We start from the raw sequence: 26,397 nt of genomic DNA, 5'->3' as shown, positions 1-26,397 counted from the left end.
TGTATTCAGTAAATTGCTAATGAGAGATAAAAAAAGCCTAGTGGCCTTCCATGACTGATGAATTGATTCTGCCATGCCTATGGCTAATGCTCTCATATTTAAATGTTAGCATCATGCCAGTTGCAGAGTTCAGCATTGCTTTCAGTTAAAAAACAAAACCCAAAAGAATCTCACCAACCAAAAGAAAAAAGACATCCCTCGCATTTTCAACTTCAGAAAACATGACTTGTGTAACATCTAGAAATCAAATTTTAGCATGATTCAGCCACTCGATCTGTTGTTTTTGTCCCTCTGTACATGCACTGGGCTTGGTGCCCAGCTCTGAAAGAGACAAAGGTAGCAGAGACAAAGCTTTGTTTCCACCCACAGCCACTCACTGCCAGAACCAGCTGCCAGGAGCCAGCTACAGCAGAAATGAGGTGCTGAAGATCTGTGACATGCCATTCAGCTCATTTTATTGGTTCCTGGGGAATGACAGGGTTAATTCACATTTCCTGCACCAAGGTCCCTCTGCAATGGCAATTCCACACTTTGCCTCCTGGGAATTCTAAATCATGTTCTGTAAGCAGAATTTTGATGACATGAATATCAACCTTTTGATTTTTTAACAGAAGTTGTTAAGTAGGCCCCTGGAAAAAACACTCCAGAGAGAGGAGCCCTCCTGCACAAAGGGAAGTGTTTTATATCTCCATCCGTGCTGTGCTTGTGCTCCAGCCAGGAATGTCACTGCAGTGCAAGGGCCGTCCCTGATGTACAGACAGTGAAGGCACTTGGCAGAACCCAACAGGCTCAGCAGAGGAACTGACATTTACCTGCAATGTAACATTTACCTGCAAGGAGAACTTGGAGGCTGCGGACAAAAGCAGAATGCAGCGTGTAAGGTACCAGAGAAGCCTCCAGACCCAGCCAAGATCAGACAGGAATGGACACAGCACCACTCAGAACTGGAACTTAACTTACACAACTTTTGGAATGAGAGGGAAAGAGGCACTGATTTCTGAACCATCAGAAATGAGCAAAACAGTTCAACTGGGGAAAAAGCATTAAGAGCACTACATCAATGCAGGGGAACAGCAGAACTGTGAGTGCTAAAAAGCTAAATATCAAGGTAAATGGAAGTCAATCTTCCTCAAGATCAGCTTTGTTTACTGCCTGGATAATGAAAACAATAACCCTTTTTTAATGATCCCATTAGTACTTAACAGGTCCAAACACATCTTAATAGAGTTTCTGGCAGTGAATATGCAACAAAACTAACAGTTCAACTTGTATCTCCAAAGTAGTCACTGTTGAAAGAAAAAACCAAAACCCTTCAGATGATTAAGAGGTTACAGAGGACACTTTGCACAGAACATGTAAAACAACTGCCAAAACGCAGGCAATTCATGCTGCAGGAACCCCTTCCCAAGTCCACTTAGCCCCACACGTACCTCCAACACTCCATGTTGACAGCAGCCAAGTCTTCAGTCAAAGCTGGGCTCGACCCATCTTCTGTGTATTTCTTAGCAGCTAATAAGAGCTGCCTTCTCCTATTACATCCCTATTTTTTGCATTTACTATTTTAACTGCAATATGGGAAAAGCAGGAATGGAAGAGCAGCACACACGCACAAAAAAACCATACCCCAAATCCCCAGTGCTAAACCTACATGCCTCTTCCTCCAGTCCAGACTTCTAGTTCCAGACAGGAAGGCCACAATGTGCCAAGACTCTGGAGTTAAGGTACCTGTGAGCAAAGTGATGGCATTTGTATTGTACAAAGCAGCTTCTTAACTTGTATGAGTCAATAAATATGTAGAACGTCGATAACAAACCCTAGAAGTGTCTGGGAACAGCTCATGGAAATCTCAGTCAGTTACAGTCTTCTACACAAACATGGCAGTTATTATAGAAACTGGTTTTTGGAGTTACAAGCCAAATGTCTTCTTTTACCACCTCCCCACTTCTGTCAGTTCAGTGGAGCTCAAAGTAACAAAAGAACCTTGTGAGAATTCAGCTTGTTTCATCCATGCAGGTATTTTCAGTTCTGAGTCAAACTCACCCAACTGTGTTAACTGAAGATAATTTTATATAATGTGCGTAGAATTCTTGTACCTATTTTGACAGATGATAAACCCCTTGCCACTGCCTTCCTTGTCCAAGACAATTCTATACAAAGCCATAGCCAAATTCACCTGAGTAGAAAAGAATCAAAAGGTGAGACTTGCTTCCTGCCTTTCCATGTCTTCATTCTTCCACTAATGGGAAGTAGAGGATTCTGTGCACACTTTTGAAGTGCCCTCCTCATGCTAAACAATCATATAATTACTCTTATTTCTGCTTAATACCCAGTTGCAGTACTCCATTCCCCATTCTTTCAGAAATAAAGGTGTGACAAGATCAGGAAAAGTAGAACTCGGAAGGTAACAAGCACCTGCAGGATCAATGATCTCAGAAACAGGTCAAAACTACTTTAGACAAAAGGCAAATTAACAAATCAAAAGGGCAAAGAAGCAACAATTTCCAAGTGTGTGACCAAGTTTAATGATACATTTGTTCTCTGAAACATTTGACCATCAATAACATTTCATGGGCTATGATACCCAGAATGTTACTTCATAGGTGTTTTATATGAATATTTACAAAGACTTTCAAAATTCAGTGGCACTAAACAAACAAGAAGAACTTATAACTTTAAGCTACAATGCTTAAAAAATGTAAACAGTTTATTTTACATAGTTGTAAAATATAAGAACTTTCTAATGCAGCTTAATTTTATCTGGAAGGTGAATATATCCTGGTGCCCGTGAACACGGAATGAGAGAATTCTTTACACAAGTATTGTGCTCCAGTGTGCAAAAAATTATATATAAGAAAGGAATCTAAAGTCCACAACAATTAAAAGACAACAAAAAAATTTCCACGTCCTGAAGTTGAGAAATTTATAAAAACATTTACACATGTTTGTTGACCCATCAAAAACTTGCATAACTTAAAACTGAATATTAGCTACTACAAATTCAAGATCTTTCTCAAATGGAATTTTGTGCAAAGATCAGACTACATTATTCAGCATTTTTCCAGCCTTCCCTTCTCACCCCGGTTCCTGACATCTAGTGGCCACAAGCACCACTAAAATGCTTTTGATGCAGGTTCCAATTCGTGCTTCAATAAAGGCACACACATGTGCAAACACAGTTTTGTGTAGAAACCTGTGCAGGTTCACAATGACACTGCAAAATTTGTAGAAAGTTTAGTCTAATGTTTGGCAGGATTATTCTTACACATTCCTTTCTATCCTACAAGCCCAGGTGTTAATAGGCACACTGCTTTCCAAGGATCCAATATTTGAGTAGCCTTAAAATAAAGATTTAAAAATAAATCAGCCTGTAACATTATTATATTAGATACTTTGCTTTTGCCTGCATTATTTATGGAATTTTAATCCCACAGTACCATAGCTTTATGCTGTCAGTTACAAACCAACTAAGATACATATTTCTTTTTGTTTATGAAGACTTTAATTGCTCCAGTAAAGTCAGCTGATAAAAGCACTTCTGTGTGATCTGTCTTCAGAGCTCCTTAACGGGAAAAAGAATAAACTGTTAGTTCATTAAAAACACATATATAAAAATCACACTCTTATTAAAATAATGACATCACTGTGATACCCTTCTTTTATCATATTCCTAATTTCTAGCCAATATTCCAAGAAACATTGCATTTCTCAGAAAGAAACCTTTCCATTAATGGTTAGTGCAGCTCTACCTCCCAACAGCTCCAATGTAAAAGAAATAATCCTAAAGTACTTAGGATGGCAACTCCTCTCATCTCACATCCTCATCTTTTAAGAATGCAGCAGCTGCCAAAATGTTCAAGGAGGAATGCTAAGTTGGAATATATATCCATGCCACTGAAAGGACTTTTCTTCTCAAGAAACCCCCACCCAGATTGAAAGTATTGCTAATATTTTCCTGCTCATACCATGGTACCAAGCAGAGTTCATCTTAAACACCTACCAGAGGGTATGGTGTCTGATATCTCACAATCTTCTCCTTTACTTTCAGCTTCTTGCTTTTCAGAAGTTTCCAGTGACACCATCAAACCAGGATTTGGAGCAAAGATTGCAGAGGTGACGACTGCATTGTGCGCTTCAGAAAGACAATCCAATTTGATTACCTTGTTTCAAGAATTTGTTAGTTTTACAAGAATAGCAGGAATAAGTTCTAGTAAATATACAAGATTCTCAGAGCTAGTGGCATCAGGTAAACTCAGAATTCAAGGAACAACTGTCATTATTCTATAATCTTAGGGATTACAGAAGAAGGTCTAAGTGCTCAAAACTAACTGGCAAGAGGTCCAAAACACATTTGATAAAACCATGGCCCACATTTCCCAAAAACTCTGTGTATGTGGAGCAGATGAAAGAGCTGCTCTTTTATGCTGCTGTTTATGTTTTTAGCCTGCTATGAATGAGAAAAAGCTTGCATTTGTTTTAAAAAGTCACTTTTCCATAAAGGATTATGGGTTGATAATTAGTTTGATTTCCACAATCAGCCAGCAAAACATGACATTAATTCCAAATCTCTTACTGAAGCTGGACAAACTCTAAGCTACTCTGTCTCTTGCCATTCCAGAGAAAGTCTCCTGTGAGCAAGGATTCCTGCCAGGCCCCCAGTGACCATGCATTCTGCTAAGAATTTGTTCACACTAAATGAATAGCAAATAAAATACTTCAATTTTCAAATTACATGAGTTTCAATAAAACAAAGATAAAAAGCTGATTTTTACCTTTAATGCCTTCCCAGAAATCATTTCGGTCTCTTCTTACAGATGTAAACTTGCTCAGGTCATGGTATGTACTCCAAATGTAGACATATTTATCTTCTGAACCACTTACAATGTAGGTAAAGTCATGGCTAAAGATTCAAAGCAGGAAAAACATTACTTTTCTTACCTGTTCAAGCATGCATTACAGTAGCTCTGCATCTGTAAACTCTGACACTAACTGGGCTACAGCCCAGTAAGTAGGAATGATTTAATCTGGGAAATTCATCTGGAGCAGGGGGACTGTGCAAGATGATCTCTCAATGCAATTTCCAACCTCAGTTCTAGCACAGCAATAGTGCAACCTCTGCACTCACAGCAATAGTAATGGCACACATCATACTGTCCACAGGATGCAACCGCATTCACTCACCCACAGGAGCCCCCAGCTCATCACTCTTGATCACAGCCTTTTTCTACCTTTGCATTCTGAGCCTCAGTTTCATGCCAATATAGATTATTTAAACAAAACTCTCTGTGCTTCTGCCACAGCATTTCCCAAATCCAGCAACTCCATTGTTTCAATACTATCTTACCTAAAGCTGGCTTTGATTTGGCTGCTGCTGTTGACATAACCTTTGTACTTCATAGATAGAGACAAATCTCTTAGGTCATACAACCTGATTCTGGAATCATTTGATGTCACTAATATCTAGAAAAGAAATAACTTAATTTAGGAGTGGAAACAATTAGCCACCCAACTATTTTTTCACCTGCACATTAATCAGAGCACAATGTCATTAAAAGAATATCTTCTCTATTTTACCACTATTTAGTACTGTATTAGCCTAAATCAGCAAAGAGTAAGGCTCATTTTAGTAGTGTTAAAAGATTTGGCACAAACTTACTAAGGATTAGATATAAATATCAGAATTCAGTACTGGGCCAAAGCTGCACTGAAAGACAGTACCTTATTTTCTCCTGGCAAAGGTTCAATGCCAGTTATTTTTCTTCCAACTCTATTTCGACCTCTGGTAGAACGCACATGTATTTGTGTGTGGTACTTCAAGTGCTGCAAAGATATCAAAACAAGTCCCAATTTGAAACAATTGTGTAAAAACATGCTTCAAGCTCTAACAAGTTTTGGTGTTTAAATAGCCATGACTTTGAAATGTGTTGTTTAACATAAAAAAATCCAGTCTCAAAGTTTTACCTCTGTGTCATAAAAGATGCATCTTCCATCGTAGGTGCCTATGACTGCATATTTGCCATTCTGACAGAAGTTGGCAGCTGTAATCAACTTTGTCTGCCCATCTACTTCATTCCATAATGCCACTTTTTTGTCAGGAATGTTCCAGAGTCGGAGTTTTCCATCCAATGAACCACTTAAGAAGTACCTGTCATCCTGAGAACACACACAAGGTCTCCACTTGTGCTACAAGTATGTCTCTGCCTTCCTTAGAACCTTCCCACCCCATTTCCAAACAGCTTCTCTACAGGATTTCCCAAATAAGAGCGCTCAGATGAGCTGATCATAATGTTTAAGAAATTTGTGGCAAACAGAATTCAAATTCTTACAGGTTTTTGACAAGATTAGACACATGCAGTTATACCTCAGGTTAGGAAATTGCTCACTGTTAGCACAGGTTTTTCTACCTGCTCAACACTCACCTTGCCAGGAGCTGAAAGCTCTTTTCAGTTTCCCATGCACCTACCAGTTCTGTATGTTCAGGGAATACTGACAAACACTGTTCTTCCACTTGAGTTTTATTAATAATAGGAAGCTGGATTACAGTATTTTAAAAAAATTATAAAAATAAGCTGAAAGTAATCTTGGAGGCCTCTGATCCACCTCCCCTGCTTGTAGCACAGACAGTTCCAAAAGTTTGATCAGTCTGTAGTGGGTTATATTCTGTCAAGTTTTAAAAATTTTCATGGATTCTGTGGTCTCTGGACAATCTGTTCAATCTCATTATGATTTTTTCCCACAAATATTTAATCACAATATCCCTCACTGGAAATTCTAATTTTTCACGATGTTTCTCTACACTATACCAGCTGTGATGGTACAGCCAACAGACAGTTCACTTTCTACTTCATTTACACACAGTTAAACCCCAACAACAGTCCCGGTGAAGTTCAGTGAAGATGAACACAAAGTTCTGGAACATTATCCAGGAGGCAGATTTCTGAAGTGCACAAACTATTACTCAATCATTTTATTTTTTTAATTAAGAAAAAAAAGGGAGTGGAATATTGTAGTTTTAAATTCTACCTCTCTAGAAGTAAGAGGGCAGTTACACTTACCCTTGGATGGAAAGCTATGGCAGTGACAAAGTCTATATGCTGGAAACAGCAAAGACATTCTCTTCTTGATATGTGCCATAATCTGACTGTTTTATCCATAGAAGAAGAAAGCAAGAAGTAATTCTGTGAAACAAGAGAATTCCAGTTATTAACAGACATGAAAGTAACTGGAAATACAGAAGCAATTTGATTGGCAGTCTTACCAACTTCTATGCTGCCATGAAATTCAGCATTTTAGTTTTTTCAGATAAAAAGGTTTATCCAAATTACCATTGCTGATTAGTGCTTTCCTTAAGAGCTGTACACTGACCCTTAGTCACATAAAATTTTCTGGAAGAATCTTAGTGAAAATGAATACTTGGAATATAGTTAAAGTATTCAGAGAAGAAATGGCACGACAGACTTCAGAGATGCCTGAGATGCTTCAACCAGACTGTGTTCCTAAAAGTACAACTGCATTCCCATGTGGAGAATTATCTGAATAAGTGTGATGTGAAACAAGGTAATTCTCTAATTGTAAAACAGATGTATGTATTCAGCAACTTCACAACTTCCCTTTGCACAAAAAGCAAAGCATGCTGAAGACAAGAAAAGCATGTCAAAAGAAAAGACAAGAAACCACACAGCTCAACAGCAAATCCACCCACTCTAAATAATTTACTTTCATTACTCAATACACAACTGTAATTGTTACTGGCTTGTTTGGTTCTTTTTATGACTACTCTTAATTACACAAGCACAAGAGGGTTGCTCATTTTATTTCAAGTATTTCAACTAGAATAAATGTTGCCTTTACGAACTTCTCTTAAGTTCAAGGATCATTTCATACTAGATGTATGTTTAGATGTATGGTTCCAGTGGCAACTGACAATAGAAAACAAGGAAAAGACAGAAGAACTGCATAAACTTGTATTAAGGTGCCTTACTTTAGACCAGGAAAGATCAAGAAGATCTGCTGTGTGGCCTTTGTATTTGCAAAATGGTCGTTGACGAAATGGGGCATTTTTATCATCTGGGTCTTCATCAACTCCACTGCAAATCTATCAGAGAAATGTACAGAAATATTACCAAATATTAGTTGGAAAAATTAACAATAAGGCATTTACTGACTAAAAAAGTATAAGGACAATAATAATTTGAACAACTCTTACTACTTTAAAATAAACAACATTGCACTAATAAACCAAAGTAAATGTCAAGTACAATGGGCTGTGAATTATCATCCTGAAATTGCAAAATTAAGAAGTTCTAAACTTTCCATTTTTCAGCTCTTATTCAGTGGGATCAGTTTGACAGGAATTTAAGCAAACACCTGAAGATAAGCTCTTGGAACAAAGCATATCAACCTTAAAAACTGTGTTCCACTTCAGATTATAAATTGTGAGTTCAGGTTTCCAAATTTCTAGTGCATATCATGAGTGAAAACGGCCTAGTAAGAGACCAGTTCAGAATTAACAGGTGTAAAATAGTAACTCAAAAAAGCCCTATAAGTTCCTATACAAAACTTCTCCAGGAAAATAAACCCAACACAAAGCGAGAAAAACCCAACCACTAAAAACAACATCTCTGGTGTGTGTGGCTCAGCAAGCCCACTCATTTACATGAGATAAAGAATGATTGCTGGCCTCCCTGCTTCCCTCTCTGCCAAAACAATACACACTAAATAACACTACTGCCAAGATCTTCACTTAAACCCTGATTTTGTCATTTGCTTCTTACACTACTGGAAGCCAAAACCAGAAAAAAAAACCACCTTAAATACATTAATTTTAATGACAAAGTTTACTACAGTATCTGGAAACTCTACAAGTAAGAGTGTCTGAATACTTTTCTTCAGTCATGTTCCTTTTCTACACAGATGTGAAAAATTTAAATATGTCAAGTATCATTATGCTTCTGAGAATTCCACTGCTCACTTTGGCCTTCCTCAGAAAAAACATCTAGTCAGACATTAACCACAAGTAATAGTAAGAGTTAAAACAATAAGACAGGAAATTCAATGTAGGGTTTTTCCCCATAGCAATTCACTTAGCAATCTCCTCTGGCAGGAGGCCACAGCACAGCTATGCAGATTTTGTAATGCTTTAAATTCAATGATGGGCTTCCTTGCTTGCACCCCTTGTACATGGGGCTAAGGTATTTGATTTGATATCTATTGATATGACAGTTTGATAAAAAGACAAGCCAGGAGCTCCTTAATGTGTGCTTGGATAAAGCAACAATGATGATCTGGCACTACAAACCAGACCATCTCTTACTTCCCAATACCTTGTGTACCTACCCCTGCATCGGTGTCAGACTTGGAAGAATTCAAACTCTCTTGAGAGGGAGAAGGGGAGACACGGCCTGGAACACAGACAGAAACACCATGGTCAATATCAAGTTCCCAAACAGCCAGAATTTCTGCTGTTTCAGAGCTCTAGCCATGCATAGAGAGATACCTTCTGTGTTGTACTTCATGCGCATGTTATTGAAATAGTCAAAGGCATTCTTCAAAACCCATATCCTTACTACATTGTCCTGCCCTGCAGATGCCAGTAATCGACCACAGTGAGAGAATTTCATTGTCCAAACAGCACCCTGTCAAAATAAAGAGATGATTGTTTTAGTCACAAAAAGTGCTTTTCTGCATACCAAAAAGACTTTCTACATCAACTGACAAGATTTTAGATGTACACAAGATACCACAAGTAAAATAAACTCTAGATCAAAGCAGTGATAAGTAATTGTTAAGACTGGTGAATTGTGCAACACATGTGAAAATCAGTTTGAAACAAAAAGCCCACAGGGCAGCTGATTGCAAGAGAGGAGTTACAGGAGGTCAGCACTACCACAGAATTCCACATAAGACTCATACAACTGTCTGAGGGACTCAGAACCTCCTGTTTGTTTTGTAGTACTGACAAGTACTTGTAGCTGCACTTGAGGTTTGCACACTTTTTTTTGAAGTAGAAACTGTGATTGGTTACACCAACTGGCAAGGAAAATGGATACTACATGTATTTGTTATGTTCATAATTGGCATGAAGGTTTTGCAAAGCCTCTGATGATAACAATTATTTCTCCATTGCGAAGTCCAAAGAGTTACTAGTCAATAAAACATAACCACACAAGCAGTATCCCATTCCCTCTTGCTACTGAATAAAGAGCTACTAGGCATTTGACTCCACCAATTTGGAGGAATTTCCTAGGTTTAAGAAGTCAAACTAACACAGATGACCAGCAAAATGAAGTTCATCAGTTGTGGATGACAAGCTTGGAATCTCTGGTCATTGACTGCTGTAGGTCATTACCCTCAGCCCAACACTTAAAGAGATGAGGGATTACTTCAAATATCAGACAGCTGCTGTAAGCAGAACTTTGGGAAATCTGGAATACTAGAATGTATTCCAGACTCCATAGGGAAGCATGCACACTTCTAACAGTGATGGACAGGTAGCTTTTCTGCCTGATTTGCAACAGTCATCTGCAAATATCCTATTCTGGTTTCTCCCCACCTTATCATTCTGATCCACATGCTCCATTAACCTCTCCTGACTTTTGCCTCCAAAACCTATTACGCATTTCTGTTCAATACTTGTGTTCATCTGTCTAATAGCCTAATTTATTTACTGCTGAGCAGGTCAAGCTTGCTGCTCTGTGCTCAGCTCTGGTAGTGGAAAAGAGCCTATTTCAGCCTAAAGTTGTAACTGCAGGAACCAAAAAATACCAAAAAAATACCACTGATGCCATAACTCTTCAAAGGACAGCTCCACAGAATCCCTGGGAATCTACACGAGTTTTACCCCCTGAATATCTGGTCAAACCAGCCACATTTTCATTTTTGTGCCAGACTATTATTTTCCAGAATGAGGCTTTTCATGGAGAATAAACCTCACAGTCATTTTTGGAGGTCAGCAAGTAGATGAAAATGAAAAGTTGAATCTCAGGCTGAACAGATTCAGCAAAACCACAGCTGGAATTTGAGACCTACCATATGCTCTCCACTGAGATCCTGAACAACTTTAATTTGTTCAAAATCATAAGGTCCCTTGAAGCCATGTGCTGCTTTGAACTTAACTGGTCTTGTATAGGGCATCCCTTCATCATCACTGGAAGAGGGATCATCTTGATCTGTGTGAAAGACTAAGAGGAATACAAATTCAGCACTACATATTGCAGCATCCATTTAATCTATTAGTAAGCTTTCTGGTAGCAGATTAGTCTTGAATTAGACAATTTCTACAGGTAATTTGAAGATCTTAAAGCAAAATAATAAGAGCAGTATTGCATCAATATCTAAAAATACATCTGCATTAATTTTAGGCTACAGCAAATCCAAATACTGAACACTGAAAATAAGAATTGCTATCAATTTTTGTTCTGCCCCTTTCTTGGCACCTGTCTTGCATTCAGTAGATCCTACACTAAGTGGTTTCTCTCAGTTTAATGTGTGCTGAAAATGAGTCTATTGGTTTCTTCTCCCTCAGTACACTGCAATGGCCTGGTGATTTGCCCTGGAAGTGTAAGAATTGTGAAAGAACTGTGACCAACAGCCAGTGGCAACACAAGACACTGAAGTACAGCAGTTCCATGTCACTTATCTCAGGCTGTGGTTACACCAGCTTGCTGCAGCACTAGAAGTCTGTCTGAAAGATAAACTGATCAAACAAGAATGAGAGAATTCAATTGTAGCTGAATCTAATAAGATATCTGAGATATCTGATATATGAGAATTCTAATTGTGTCACTGGTTGCCAGAAAATATGACTTACTAAAGTAATGAAGATTATTCCCACTTCTACCTTTGCTGGAATAACTTTCCAAAAATGTTTACATTTTGATATCAAAACTTCTTTCTAACAGCACAACAAAAAATCAGAGTATTAAGCTAGTGTAGTTGACAAGGTCTCTCAACTATTACTTTACAAGAATTTATCCTTGTAACCTGGTCATCTCAAAATACCTACTAAGCTACGAAGTTTAACTCTAAAAAAATCGTATCACCAACTGTAGAACAGTGGTAGAATGCAGCAGTGTATGTTCCTCTGCTAGCTTTGATTCCTAAAAGTGCAAGGATAAACTGACTATCCTATTAAAGAAAAAAAAAAAGGATTAAGTGCCACTTACCTTCATCTCGAACACTCTTAACCTTATTTACAGCACGTTCACCATATTCTTCAGCAAGGTGCTTTGCTTTCTTTACAGATTTGCCAAGGAACTTTTTCAGTTGAGTCCTTAAAAGCAAAGGCACTTTTTCAACACATAATAATGGAAAATTCTCATTTTTTTGCTACTATGAATCAATAATTTTGATTTTAAATGCAATCTTATCTTCTTTTATTACCGCTTCTTAAAATAAGCAGCAAATTTGGCAGCAGTCATGCAATCTTCAGTTCAACCACAGAGCTACAGGCTTATGTAAAATCAGGTATCACTTGTAAAGTGATTACTCAAAAGGTAACTGGTTCAGTAGTCAGAAGGGAAGCTTCAGCTTAGAAAAATAAAATCTGTTTTTTCTTTCTACAGAAAGGAAAAAAAGTAAAACAGCATCTTACGTTTTCTGTTTTAACCTCCCTCCATCGGTGTCAGTTTGCTGTGTCTGCATTTTGTCTTCATCATCAGACTGTGCTGCATCATTACTAGGAAATACAGAAGTGACTGTTTAATGGGATATCATAATGAATCTAAATTGAGTGAAACATTATTAAGTAGGCTCTGCACTTTAGCATCCATCTTTATTCCACTATGTAACACATTGAAAAAACACGGACATTATTTTAATCACATAATAAACAGGTCTTTAAGCTCTTAGGCATCTTGATACTAAAGCTGCATACACTCTGCAGGTGCCACAGATATATAACTCCCTGCCACAAATTTCCAGCTTAATCTTATAGTGACACTTCAAAAGCTAAGAGCAGACAAAATACATTAAATTACTAGGAACTGGTAACATGCCACTTTGTTCTCATATCTTGCTTTCCAAAGATCAAATAAACAGCTGTTAATTCTGAAATAGAAGTTTTTTTTCACAAAAGAGTTCTAGAGAAGTAAGCTTTTCAATAATATACCAATGCAAAAAACCTAGAAATTGTCTGATGTATAAATTCATATAGGCCTTTGAAAAGAATATCTAGACTGACACAATTGTCTGATCATTAAGCATGTGTCTTTTTCTATCAAAGATTGTAAAAAGACTCCATTTTACATATTAGAAGCATCTAAAGCTCTATTAAGAACAGGTAAACCTAAAAGCAGTCAGCTGTACTAATGACAACAGATATTCAGAGAACAGTCTCCTACGAAACACTGAAAAAGGTACAGGAGGTGGTGGCATGAACATCCAGTACTTGAATGTAAACTGTTTAATTCAGCACAGAAGTGACATTTAGTACACCAAAGGCTAACTGGAGATCAGTGGGTTTTCAGATGTACTTGCTTGTCAAGTTCCAGCAATAACTTTTAGTTAAATTGAGAGAAATCAATAAGGAGCCTGGTTCATTGAGAACTGGGAATTAGCTCAGATTAGTCAGACAGATGGATTTGGGCTCTTTTTACCTGCACATGAGCAGCTTCCATTTATGCAAAAACTGTGAGAGCAACAGCATCTTATGAGCTGAAAGTTCTCATGATTCATACCTGACGTATTCTTTAGTTCTCCTCATGATATGCAAAGTCAGAGGATTAATGCCTGTTGGTAACTTTTCTTCTGCCAAACTTAGAGGTATTTCTTCACCTGTATCAAGGTTTTTTATCATTACACTTGCTAGAATCTCCTATGAAAAAAATGTGTAATGAAGAGAACTTGATTAGACTTGAAAACCTAAAGCAAAACAGAAATCATCAAAACTTACAAATTACTTAATGAGAAGTTCTGTAGCTTAATATATATTTAATTTACAAAGACTAAGTTCAAATTAGTGTGTTAGTGCAAGCATTATCAACTACTAGACAAAGATGAACAGTTACATATCACAAGCTTCAATTTCAAAAATCAAAAATGCAGCTAGGGAGACATCAACCACTGCCTGATGCCTTTCATGCCAATATCAAACATATTATGTAATTAAAAGACATTGCAGTCTTCCCTTTTCTACTCCAGCTGCTGCATCTTAGGTTTAGCCAAAGGCAAACTTACCATACAGAGGGAAAAGGAATTTAGAACTGATTAGCACCCCAAAGGAAAACGTTTATTTGGAGTATCTCATGAATGCTTACATAGGTTCAGGAACAGTTAAAAAAAGCTGTACAGTGATAGACACAAATGAAAATTTGAAAAAGCCAAATATCATCAAGATTTGTGGAATTATTAACTGAATAAACTATTTTTTAGTATGAGGAAGATAATTTTCCTCTTGCTGACTCCTTCCCCTTTTAGACACATGACAAAATTCCAAGTTTGCTGGTGTTCTCTCCCATGAAAATCCTTTAAGGTGTTTGCATAGCTACCAACACAAACTTGATGGCATTTCAGGTCTGTTACAGCTCACACTTCCAAAGACTAATGCCACACATGACTCAGGGGACACAAAGTTCTTTGGTGGACAAAGTCAGCTGTGCCATCACTCCTATTTGCATTCGTGGTGACAGCATGGAGTGGTTCAGAGAACAAGGAGTGACCTGTGACTACGACAATTTGTTTAATGCACAGGGAAAGCAAGCACAAAGGTGTACCATGTACAAACCACAGCCACTGATACCTCATCTGTGAGCTCTCTGCCAGAGTTAGATCTGGGTCTTTGTGGTCCAAGTACTTCATTTGTTATTTGGCCGTCAGCTGCTTTCCCGTTTTCCTGAAATTGTGCAGATATAGATTACATTATCTCTACTGTAACACTGAAGCAATAGGAAATGTTAGTTATCAAATGTACAACTATTTCCCAATACCTGTGCAGTGACAATTTTATCTCCACTGGTTGCACTGGCCAAATCCAAGGAAGGCTGAGAATCTTTGGGCACACCCTCTGTCACCGAACTTGAAGTTAAAAGACCACCAGCTGTGAAGCTGTCTCGAGAAACTGAAAAGCGATTTATTAGAAAGAAAAGCATAACACTTGCCACAGGCATCAGATCCTAATACCAGTTAAAGGCCTGAACACCCTTTCTGACCAGTTTGGTATTTCTTAATGATCAACTACCACCAAATCTAACTTACAATTATATGTACTTCATATACAGTTGAAGGTTCAGGCATGATTTTACACCTAGGCCTCTTAAGCTTCATTAACTTCTTTTTAATAGTCATTTCTGTAGTAACCCAGGACTACTCATTTTCATAACACCTCAGTCCACACTCTGACTTGCATTTCTATGCAAATACAGACCACACACATTTTATTTGAAGTAACTGTTTTTTAGCTTATGTATTGATGAGTCAACTTCTCCTTGCTATAGCTACAGCTATTTTAGTAGGAAGTCTTACTTTACAAGATAGTCTATGAATGAGGAACACTTCTAAAGCAGAAGGGTATTCATTGTAATAAGCTAAGATTGTTAAAAGATTTTTTACCCATCAACTAAAGTAAAATCACAGGACTGAATAATCCTTCACTCAAAACACAAAAAATAGTAACCCTGTAGATAAGTAAACCCATCTAAATTAGAATACTTGCCTTCTAAAACAGGTTTTTGTACTTCAAAATCCAGTTCACTCTTTTTCTTCCGGGGTGGTGGGGCTGGCGAGGGGGAGGGGGGAGGTCTTGGGGGAGGAACATTTGTGGGAGGTGGGGGCCGGGCTGGAACAGGTTTCTTTGTGCTCGCCACTATGTCAGGCTCTACAGTCAGCTGCCTTGGTGGCTTTGCTGGGGGCATTTCTTCTGCTGTAGAAAGGTCTTTGGTAGATAAATCTGAAGCCACTTTTTCTAAAGTATTTTCCTCTTTCTTGTCTGTTATATCCTCTTTTTTTGAGGTTTCTCCTTTTGCTTCAGTTTCATCCATTTTATGGTCAGTTGCATTTGTTACTTCTGTTAGTTTATGAGATTCCTGTTGGTCAGTATTAAACAAAAGCTTCCCAGATTCCAATTCAGCATCCTTACACACACTCTGATCCTCTGGTTCTCTAGTGTCTTCTGGTAATGGTATTTTAGCAGCTAGTACTTCTGGGATATCACTAAGGATACCTGCTCCAGAAGTCCAAGCATTAGCATCTGAAGTTGGAACAGTCAATTCATTTTCTCTAGAAGCTAAAGACTCATCCTCTAGTTGTTGGGCCTTCTGGCTTTCTTCTATAATACTGTCAATAATCTGGAGAAACAAAACAAAACCATTCTACCAGCTACCAGCAGGCACTTCCTGGGTACATAAACCAGTTATTCTGCACAACACCCACAGGAACTCTTCCACTGAAGAGCTGTTTTATATACAAGATTAATTTTGTTTAAAATGACAGAACCTTGGTGCAGAAATGGGCATATTCAAAAGACAAAACAAAGTGACTAATTTTCAGTCTTCTTTAATATACTTGGAGAGGAAGCTAGAAACAAAAGCTGTTCACTCTACAAAGTTCTCATATACTGCTAAATATGATTCTGTAAATTACACAAATAATTCAAAACTGGTGAAGCCTAAATGTGTTTTTTGAACACTTTGATTTTTACCCTTTAGATGAACATTCTTATTAACATTAACAACTAATTCTAACCTATGGTAGTTTCAGAATGAATAATGATCATTAAATTAAATAAAATTTTTAGTGTGATGCTGGAAGCTCAAAGTAATATTTAACTAACCTCTTTTGAATCATCTTGTTTCATTTCTCGTACAAATGTTTCATTTCCAGCTTTGTGTAGTTTATTGTCCATATCCTATAGAAGAAAAAGTCGTAAGACAAGGGTACTAACTTCTTCAGTAAGATGATCTAACAAAAATATAGCTCCAACAAATTAAATAGCATAAACGACAAGAAATCTGCTATATTTTCACACATTACTGCTGTTAGATGTTTAAACAGTAATGCTCAGTACACATGAGTAGTATTCCACAGTCATGCACAGAAAGGCTGCACACCATGCAACAAAATAGGCAGTTATATACGAGAGGCTGCAACCTCAACTAAAATCAAACTGAAGACAGCATGAAGTTCAGAAAAGCAAACACATGTAATAATCTGCAGCAAGGAAATTCCATATTAAAGTATTTTCTCTTTTGTTTATCGGCTTTTAGGCAAGGATGCAAGAACTGTGTAACAGCCACATACAGCAGAAACTATTTAGAAATTTCCAAATTAGGGCAGGCAGCTCTATCAAGTGGTCACAAATATGCTTCTGTGGTTCTAACATGGAATCTTACATTCTACAGTTATTCCTAGTGCACATTGATATTTTAGCCATCAGTCATCTTCATGCAGATCCTTCCAAAATCCAAATAAGCTGGACTGGAAATATTCTATTTGTGAGTAAATATTTTAATCAATTCCTGCAAAATTTTAGGTTCAGAACCACAAGTAGTTTATACCATAGTATCCTGCTTTTAACCTAAGGTGATACAGACCACTAAGAACTTCATCATACACCTTCTCTTCTACAATAATTATTAGAATCCTAAAGAATTTGGGTTAGGAAAGAAAAGTACCTTTAAAGACCATCTAGTCCAATGAAAAACCACAACATCACATTGTCCATAAGCATATATATCAGCAATATCTAAAGTGGAATCTGATAGAATCCTTGACATCGGAAGGGATCGGCAGAGATCCAGTAGCCCTCAAAGCACAGCCAACTAGAACAGAGTATTTTCTATCATTTGTCCCTGTTTTTTTTATTTAGGGTGACTGTCTAGTACAGATATTTAAGAAATTTCTCCTTAGACTTTGTCTAGACTCTCAGACAGCTAAACAGAACCTTTAGAGCATCCTAACATTACATTTCAAACTCCTCCCTGCCTCAAACTCTTGTTGACATCCATCTTGGAGAGCTCTGACCTAAAGAAATGGCATACTGTGCAAAAGCAGCAGCAATTATAGAAAAATTCTTCCTTCCTCTCCACTCCCTCCCCCTCCTGCCACAAAGTGTTTCTAATCTAAATGCAAGCTCTACTTTGCTTTATTACTAAAACCTATCTTCAAACACATGATGACTTAAATACTTAAGTGTAATCAGTGCCTACAGAAGCCCATTATATTAATTTCCAATTCTGTTGACATTAAACTCACACACCTATTAAACTTTGGACTAAGGAAATATTTCTCACCCATTCCAAGACAAACAATATCATTAGTCACACATTGACTGAAGTGATATGATACCAAGCAGAGAAGCTACTACTTTTCCACCTTCAGAAATTTAGCTTCGAGCAAGTGATTTAGGAAGATACTTCAAAAAATTAAAAAATCTAATAGCAACATAGAGAACTTCACAGCTAATAAATAATGAAGACATTAAAGTTAGTTTTGAAGTTCATTGATTGCACAGTTTAGTGAGAATGATAAAATAACATTGCTTGGAAGGCTTACACATGTAATACTTAATTATTAAAGGGACATTAAACAAAATACAAAATGGGGGGTAAGGCCCTGTTCCTTAAGAGATATGGCTAGATATGGTATCACTGTTAAAATACTATCGATTGAGAGCAGAGTACTGCTGACAGCTCAGAAACATTAGCTTCACTAGGATTTCCCAACACTTTTCCAGACAAAACTACAAGCCTTCATTAGGCAGAAGTGTTGTACAGCACCACCTTTGGCCCTTCTGAGACCAGGAAATGAGTGTTATTTGCACAAGGTTCCAGCTCCTCACCTATTCACTGTGTGCTGGATTCAGCTGCGCTCTCACTATGCACAGAATACCAATTACCTGCGTGGGAAGTGGCAACGCTGTCTCATTAAGCTAAATATAGTGTTTTATCTTCACATAACCTAGAGGGGAGGCTTCTGAAGTACAAACATTAAGATCTTTCTTATTTTGGAGACAGAAGAGAACACAATCAACTATTTCATATAAATCAAGACCAAAACTCAGGTGGCTGTAGAGACTTGCTTACTACTCACAAATCACTTGAAAGAGGGCAGTTTAGTAACCACATCCAGCTGAATTAAATTGCACATACACATCTTCAGAATAAAATGAGCTTCAAGACACTGTGACATACCCTAAACAAAAGGAAAGCTGGAATTGCAAGACAAGCACAATTGCTACCTACAACAAGGAAAGTCTGTCATTTCCTCTGTGTGCAGATGTCAGGGGCATTGTAGCACATCTGCATTAGGTGGAAATACTCAACCCTGTGTCCATCAACAAGCACTTGACTGATTTTAAGAAGAAACTCACCTTTACTACATGTGTTCCAACTTTTGTTGGTGACCTGTTAGAAAGAGAAGATAGTTAGATTTCAAAGACAGTAAGCTTTGTTTTAAACAGTTTATAACACAGCCTTCCTTTGCAGGAAGTATATACTTGACAACTTAAGATGAGCAACGAAGTGAATGTTTTGCACATCACTTCTATAAAAGTTCCCTACTCTATACCACACACAGATCCACAGCTTCTACAAACTCTAGAATCTTCTAGAAATCACCTATTGCCCTTTTGTAATAAAAAATGTTATTCCAAGTATAAAACTAAAAACATTTTGCATTACAGAGAATTTAAAATTAGCACGTGTATGCCAAGCATTGGGTAGACTTTAAAGAAACAAAAACTCTCAGAAAGCAGAAGCACAAACACTCCAGTACTCTGCAAACCAAGTGCCCGAATCCTGATCCATAGAGTTGGCACTATCACAGCCACTCTGCCCTTCAGACTCTGTAGCAAACCTAAGATCTTGTTTCTAAGCAGGACATTTGGTATAAATAGAGACAAAATACATTTTAACAGGAAGGAACCGGTGTGCGCTGTTTTCCAAAATACACACTTTGAAATACACACAGTGACTTTGCAATAGCAACCACTCACACACCACCTCTCCTAACACTAATTACATGAAAGAACAAGCTATCTCAGGGGAATGGTAGCAAATAATTACTTCTTGCCAAGTCAATTCAATTAGTGGATGGTCAGCTCTTATTATATCCTGAACTTACATCTTCTACAAGACTTTCAGAGTTCTGGAAGATATTTAACATTGAGTCACACTGCTTACTCTGACAACAGAGTCTTACTGATACATAAAGCAAAGGTTGGACCAGATGATTTTTCCAGGCTTCTTCCACCCTGAATTGTTCTATGATTTTATCAGTTTGTTAGTCACAAAGTTGCAGATTAATTCCCTAAAAGCTTATTACCCAAATGAACTACTTGCATTCCACATAAATCCCAGCTGACTACCAAGATCAGTGACACTCTGAACCCCAAGTATCACCTGGCACCAAGCGATATAGACAAGTATTGAGATCTCAGGCTCATTTGCCCCTCCTGCCTCCAAAGTAGTTTTAAGCAACAATATTTCCTGAAAAAACCCACAACTATTTCCATATTCTTTTTAAGAATTTCAGCTCTTCTCTTTACCGACTGGAAGCATTTAATCACAGAAAAGCAAAGATCCCATTTATAAAGCAGAACTAAGTAAACAGAGTACAGTGGATTGGTTCTATCATTGCAGCTAATTTAACATAAATTTACATTGAGATGATTCTGTCCAAATATTAACTTCAAGTGCACAATATCTGTGACACTGTTTTGATGTATAATCCTCCTAGAAAGCTCTACCCCGAAGTGCAAGAAAAGAAAAAATTAATATTTTTCCCAGAAAAACAAGAATATTTTTTGTCTCACAAAATGCATTGCTGGGAAAAGCCACAGCCTGTGTGGGTTTCCTGGTTACTGAAACAGTTTCACTTACACTATCAATTCTTGGATTTCCTTAGGAGTAGCAGAAATGTGTCAGAGTTCATTAAATCCATGAGATGACTTTAACAATGAAATATATTTATAATTATGACATTAATGCCTAGGCTTCAGCCAGGGTCCTATTTTACAAGACACTGCTTAGACTCAACAACCTAAATAAGACAAACCCCTCAACTGTAAATAGATATTTCTGTTTTCTACTGTGACACTTCCCAATAATTAGCCCCTCACTTCTGTTACAGGCAATTCATTCCTACGCTGGTTACACAAAATAGGAGGTTCAAAAGACACTGCTACTGTTTCAGACTTCTTCAGCTAATTAGTGTTACAGAAAATCCGCACTCAAACAAAACCAGATGTTACTTTCCACTCTCAGGCTACTCAGCTACCTTGGGAAAAAGGTGCTTGAGTAATAAGGGTTACACAACTCGCAGGTGTAGAATATAACATCATGCTGATAGCTTGACATAACCCACACACACAATTAAGGAGAAGCTTTACCAAGGAATTTACATGCTTTTAAAATATTGCAAAGCTTCCACAATGTTCGGCAGAACCCCCACTTTCAGATCAGTTTGTAATACAGCCAGGTAAGTTCAGTGGCTTGCCTGAGAGGACATGAGCTGTGTGTCTGTCAGCACCACTGCTCCCTGATATGTGAGCAGTCACTGCTTATGTGATACTGCATTTACACAAAGTCAGCCAGCTCAGGAACTGACATCTTTTGTAGTTCAACATGACTCTGGAATAATCTTGTCCTCCCAACCACCTGAATTTACAGCCTTCTCCACACCCCAGTTTTACTTTAAGCCCATAATTTTCTGCCTGCAGTGTATGAAATCCTTGCATTTTTAAAGCGTATATTCAGTGGCGAAAGTGTATGAAAATATTTACATAAGATCAGCCCAAATATCACATATTGATTTGGCTTTGAAAGGTCTGGCAGCACATGAAAACTGACATATGCCACAGAAAACATAAGGCAAAAACTAATCTGTATGGACATTTACTAAGAAGCGGGATTTATAAACTGATAGCAACACATCTTCTAGACTGCATTTCATGTAACTTCTAAATTATCTTACATGATACCACTTTTACACCAGTTTAACAAAGGAAGGCTTCAAGGTTATCTACAAAGATTAAACACAATTCAAAGGAATATCCCATTTCACCTGCACAAACAGATGTCTGATTAGCCTGAAAGTCAAATAAACTCACAAAGAAACGTTTTTTAAAATTGTTTATCCCACAATCAAATACATCCTCATAGTGACCAGACCACAGGAAGCTCCCATTCCTACTATCAGGTAGCTCCAGCATAGCACCTGTTTGAAGCATGCTTCACATTTTCAACATGTTGTTAAGTTTTGTGACAGAAAACAAAACATTCAGCCAATCAAACAAAAAAACAATGTGAATAGTGGCCTTGGGCAAATCCCAAACCGACAGTGCCTGCCCTCCTGGGAGGATGTACATTGTTATACAACAGGTGTGCTAGCAAGCAGAAGGGAAGGGGTGTGCAGCACACACAAAGCAGCTGTGCCCTGTACAGAACATGCAGGTTCAACAGCCAGCGCAGGAACTGCATTCACCGCTGTCCTGCACACAACGTTCCCTCTGACCTGCGGCTGCCCTGCGAGCTGTAATTACTCCTGCTGCAGCTCTCCTCGGCAGTCACACCTTCAAACCTACAGATTCACGGCTGCAATGCACGCTCTGGGCTGCCCTACGGAAGCTCCTGTGTGGAAGCTTCAGCAGACTCTGAGTGCAGAAATGCATCTGCAGCCCTGAACACAACCAACACTTCACACTCCATCCATTTGCTGCCACGATCAGCTTTGCACATTGACTAAAACACACACACACACACACACACACAGAAGTTGTACTAAGCATCTCCCACCTGTCAATGAGGCTCAACCTTACCCATCTTCCTACACAGAGGAACACTAGATTCTTCAGGAAAAGCATCAAGGCAACTTCTAAAACAAAGGACTACTGAAGTTACAAGTCGAGAATTTAAACAAAAGTACCAGAGGACATTTCTCATTACTTACACCATCTCTTTCACTTGGTTTCTCATAACAATTTTTAGAATACAAGCAAACTAGAAAAAAACTTGTCCCCCACTGTTAGGCATATGAAGTACAAACTATTAGGTTTGGAGTTCTTGATTTCAGAGTGGGTGGATCACTTTTCCTATAAATAAAATATAGAAGATCTGTCATGTGCCTTACTTCATACTTTCCTTCTCTCAAAACTGATATCCTCCTGCATGGGACTGTTCAGGCCTCTACATTTCAGCATATTTTCCTAAATTTTTCCATGGTTATAGTGTTGTCAAAGCAACTGCTTTAACAGTTAAATGACAGAAGTTAAATAGGGGCATCTGCTGTCACACTACCCATCCCTTTTTACTTTGGACTTAGTTATCCAACAGATGGACACTCTCTACACATCCTGTCAAAAGCAGAATATCTCTATACATCCTGTAAAAAGCAGAATAACAAGGAAAAGGCAAGATCTAGAGCAAAGGAGAGCACAGAGGCCTCACCAGAGGGGATACAGTAGTCTCAAAACATCTCCAAACAAACCTCACCTTAGTCATCACTCCAGAAGTGCTACTCCAGGAACTACCTCAGACCATTCTAATCTGAAAGAAACACTTTGCATCAGGTTCTGTAATTTCTGCTAATCAGTTCTTAAAAAGCACCAATTACAGATGCACTCAAGAATAAGGATATGATGCTTTCCTTGAGAGGGACTCAAGCATCAGTAATTTAATGACTTAACAGTGTGAATTGCGAGCCTTCATACAACTTGAAAACTCCACTCTTACAGACCAGACAATTAATAAAACAAATAAACAGCAAAGAAGTCAGCAAGCTGACGTGAACACTTGGCATCACTTTCAGAGTTTCTCTATCGGCAGCTATTGAACTTTCCCACATAGAACAAAGGGAGGAAGTTACAAACCTCACATTTTTAATGAGGGCAAATATATCTATGCTGCTTTGCTGCAAACTATTGCTGCCAAAAAGGATTCCCAACTGATTTTACTGATCATCAGAACACTGAATGCAGAAGGAAATATCTGAAACTGCAGAGGGCAATATGTACTCGTTTTCAGTTACCTTGCCTGCAACAAGGTCTTGATTTTTTTTTTGTGACCCCCAACTCAACATCATTACACATGCAAAATAATATATCAGCCTGCTTCCCAGAAGTGTCCAATGCATGTGTGAAATTAGCTCTTATGAAATCTCAAAGCTTATTTTGAGAAAATACTGTCCATATTGTTAGATTCAACAACAGACTGAATTACAGACCAGCAGCTGTATTGCAAACTAAGCTCATGGATGTCACCTCCTTACTTGACTCAGGCTCACAAAATTCTATTGACTCGAGTCAATGATGGATTGATACAGGTTATGGAAGAGCACTAGAGAAATTAAAAGCATCTTTCACTTTAATTTCTAGTGAGTGATTTTGTATTTTCAAGTTCTGCTTAGATAGAGGTAGTGGAAACCTGCAAGGCCAGGGGACACAGCATTTATCTGTATTAGACAAAATGTGCAGTTGGGCAGATTTAATAGCTCACTTCTACCAAATGATCTGCTTCCCCTTTCTTGTCTGTGGCCTCTAGTCACACTAATCCCTTACCTTCAACCCTATCCTGTCCCAGCCCCGACAGATTCCAGCTCCTTTATCTAGTTTTTGCTGTTTCTAGTTTTCAGCTGTTTGAGTTAATGCAACCCAGAGAAGAGTTTGATCGCTATTCCTAGAAGAAGGTAAGCAGTTGGAGAAAAACCTCCTTTCAGTATAAGTACTGTTAATTTGTTTTATCACATCTTGCAGAACTGTAGTCTAAGATGTGCTTTTCACCAGGCTACAAATAAGTAGCTAAGTTCCAAAATACTTTAATACAGTATCTGAAGGTGAGGAGAAAACATCTAGCTTCCCTTCTTGTAGGCATTCAGTGACCACTGAGTCACAGCTTAAAACAAGCTCCTTAGTCCATTATTAAATCTTCAAATGCATGGATCCCACAATCCATATCTATTACTCTATAAGCAAGCCATATGAAACCTCATCCTACCAAGTTAAATAATGCAGAGGTTTGGTCCAGGCTACATGAAAAACAGAACTGATATAAACCACAATCTGTCCAGCACTCAACCAGAAAGAAAGATTTACAAGAGGGAGCAAATTTGGCTGACACCAACACCACGGTGTCAGGCGTAGTTCTGAAGCAGCATCACTGGGATCTACATCACAAAACGCTGGTAAATCTTCACAGCTGGAATCAACTGGCTAAAGGCAAGAATCGTCAAAGCGACACAGAATTACGGATCTGTTAGGGTTGGAAGGCACCTCTGGAGATAATCTAGTCCAATCCCCATGAGAAACACTAAACGTATTAAAGATACCACTAAACACAGAGCACACCAGAAGTTGTTCTTCACGCAGCAACATCTGCCTGTTGCTGTCGAAGCTCGCTCGCTTTTCCTTCCTCAGAAAATGTTACTTTTATCGCATTTCAGGGATTACTCCTGTCGATCCCGATGCCATCTCCGCACGTCTCCTCCCAGCACTACAGCCGCTCCCGCCTCAGGAAGGCAGGTATGATCTCATCCTCTCACGGCCACTGCCGTCCGCACCAACCCCGAGCGCCGAGCGAGCCCCGCTCGGTTCCCCTCACCCTCCGCGCTCCGAGCGGACCCCGAGCTCTCCGGAGGGGCCGCGGCCCCGCGCTGACCCCGCTTCCCCCCCACACCCCGGGAGCTGCCCAGGGACCGCGGGGCTGCGCTGAGAGAAAGAGGGAGGGAGGGAAGAATGGCAGGGCAGGGAGAACTCACGGCGCGGGGGAGCCCGCGGGATGCACATCCTCGGGCGCATCGTAGAACTCCTCGGTGTCGCTGTCGGACGCCATGGCCGGGCCGGGCCGCCACCTCCGGGCACCGCGGGCCGGGCGGCGCCGCGCGGGTATCGCGAGACGGCCCGGCCCCGCCCCTGCCCGCGCGGAACTGCGAGAGGGGCGGGAGGGAGGGGCTCCCCCCCGAGTGCTGCAGCGCCCCCTGGCGGCCGCGGTGAGGGGGTGAGGGGGAGCCGCCGCCTCTCGGCCTGTACGGATCCACCGGGTGATAAAATCACTGTATCGAACAGGTTGGAAAAGACCTCTGAGGTCATCGAGTCCGACCTGTGGCCCTACACCACCTTGTCTAGCAGACCATGACACCGAGTGCCACGTTCAGTCTTTCCTTAAACACGTCCAGGTACGGTGGCTCCACCACCTCTTTCAGCAGCCCCTTTCGGTGTAATCGCCGCTTCTGTGAAGAAATTCTTCCTAACGTCCGACCTAAACCTCCCCTGGCGCAGCTTAAGACTTTGTCCCCTTGTCCTGTTGCTGGTTCCCTGGGAGAAGAGCCTGACCCTGGGTCTTTTCCAGCCGAAGGATTCTGTGACACAATCAGAGAATTAAGATAGTCTACTAGACAAAGTGACATGAACTTTTAAAAACCATTTTTTCTCCTTAATTTCTGTAATGAATGTTTGAAACCGGCAGCAGGAAATAA

General features: G+C 39.1%; 1 protein-coding gene across 3 annotated transcripts; it reads right to left on the bottom strand.

Moving 5' to 3' along the window:
* Window positions 1-2,498: 2,498 nt before the first annotated feature.
* WDR44 (WD repeat domain 44) lies at window positions 2,499-25,805 on the bottom strand. Of its 3 annotated transcripts, XM_015626230.3 has the most exons (21): window positions 25,681-25,795; window positions 23,421-23,474; window positions 19,301-19,334; window positions 16,763-16,837; window positions 15,647-16,277; window positions 14,922-15,052; window positions 14,735-14,827; window positions 13,674-13,810; window positions 12,590-12,673; window positions 12,162-12,268; window positions 11,026-11,177; window positions 9,494-9,632; window positions 9,334-9,398; window positions 7,979-8,092; window positions 7,053-7,175; window positions 5,959-6,150; window positions 5,716-5,817; window positions 5,342-5,457; window positions 4,770-4,897; window positions 3,998-4,129; window positions 2,499-3,559 (listed from the first exon to the last, which is right to left on the bottom strand). In XM_015626230.3, the coding sequence occupies exons 4-21, from the start codon at window positions 16,832-16,834 to the stop codon at window positions 3,465-3,467; spliced, it is 2,613 nt and encodes an 870-aa protein (XP_015481716.1). In that variant the 5' UTR covers window positions 16,835-16,837; window positions 19,301-19,334; window positions 23,421-23,474; window positions 25,681-25,795; the 3' UTR covers window positions 2,499-3,464. The 3 variants fall into 3 exon arrangements, with proteins under 3 accessions (XP_015481716.1, XP_015481715.1, XP_033369972.1); XM_015626229.3 differs by lacking the exon at window positions 23,421-23,474 and having other exon boundaries at window positions 25,681-25,804; XM_033514081.1 differs by lacking the exons at window positions 2,499-3,559; window positions 23,421-23,474 and having other exon boundaries at window positions 4,051-4,157; window positions 25,681-25,805.
* Between the last annotated feature and the right edge of the window lie 592 nt (window positions 25,806-26,397).

Source organism: Parus major, chromosome 4A (genome assembly GCF_001522545.3).
Source record: "Parus major isolate Abel chromosome 4A, Parus_major1.1, whole genome shotgun sequence".
Classification (NCBI taxonomy): domain Eukaryota; kingdom Metazoa; phylum Chordata; class Aves; order Passeriformes; family Paridae; genus Parus; species Parus major.
The sequence above is the reverse complement of the archived record's forward strand: the minus strand, read 5'-3'. Positions and strand labels throughout refer to the sequence as shown.

Bases quoted from the DNA above. Each gene is read 5' to 3' on its own strand.
- WDR44 (XM_015626229.3), bottom strand. From the start codon at position 25,754: ATGGCGTCCGACAGCGACACCGAGGAGTTCTACGATGCGCCCGAGGAT. The intron at 16,838-19,300 runs GTGAGTTTCTTC...TTTCTTCTATAG, and splicing joins TTGGAACACATGTAGTAAAG to GATATGGACAATAAACTACA. The intron at 16,278-16,762 runs GTTAGTTAAATA...TTGTTTCTCCAG, and splicing joins AACAAGATGATTCAAAAGAG to ATTATTGACAGTATTATAGA.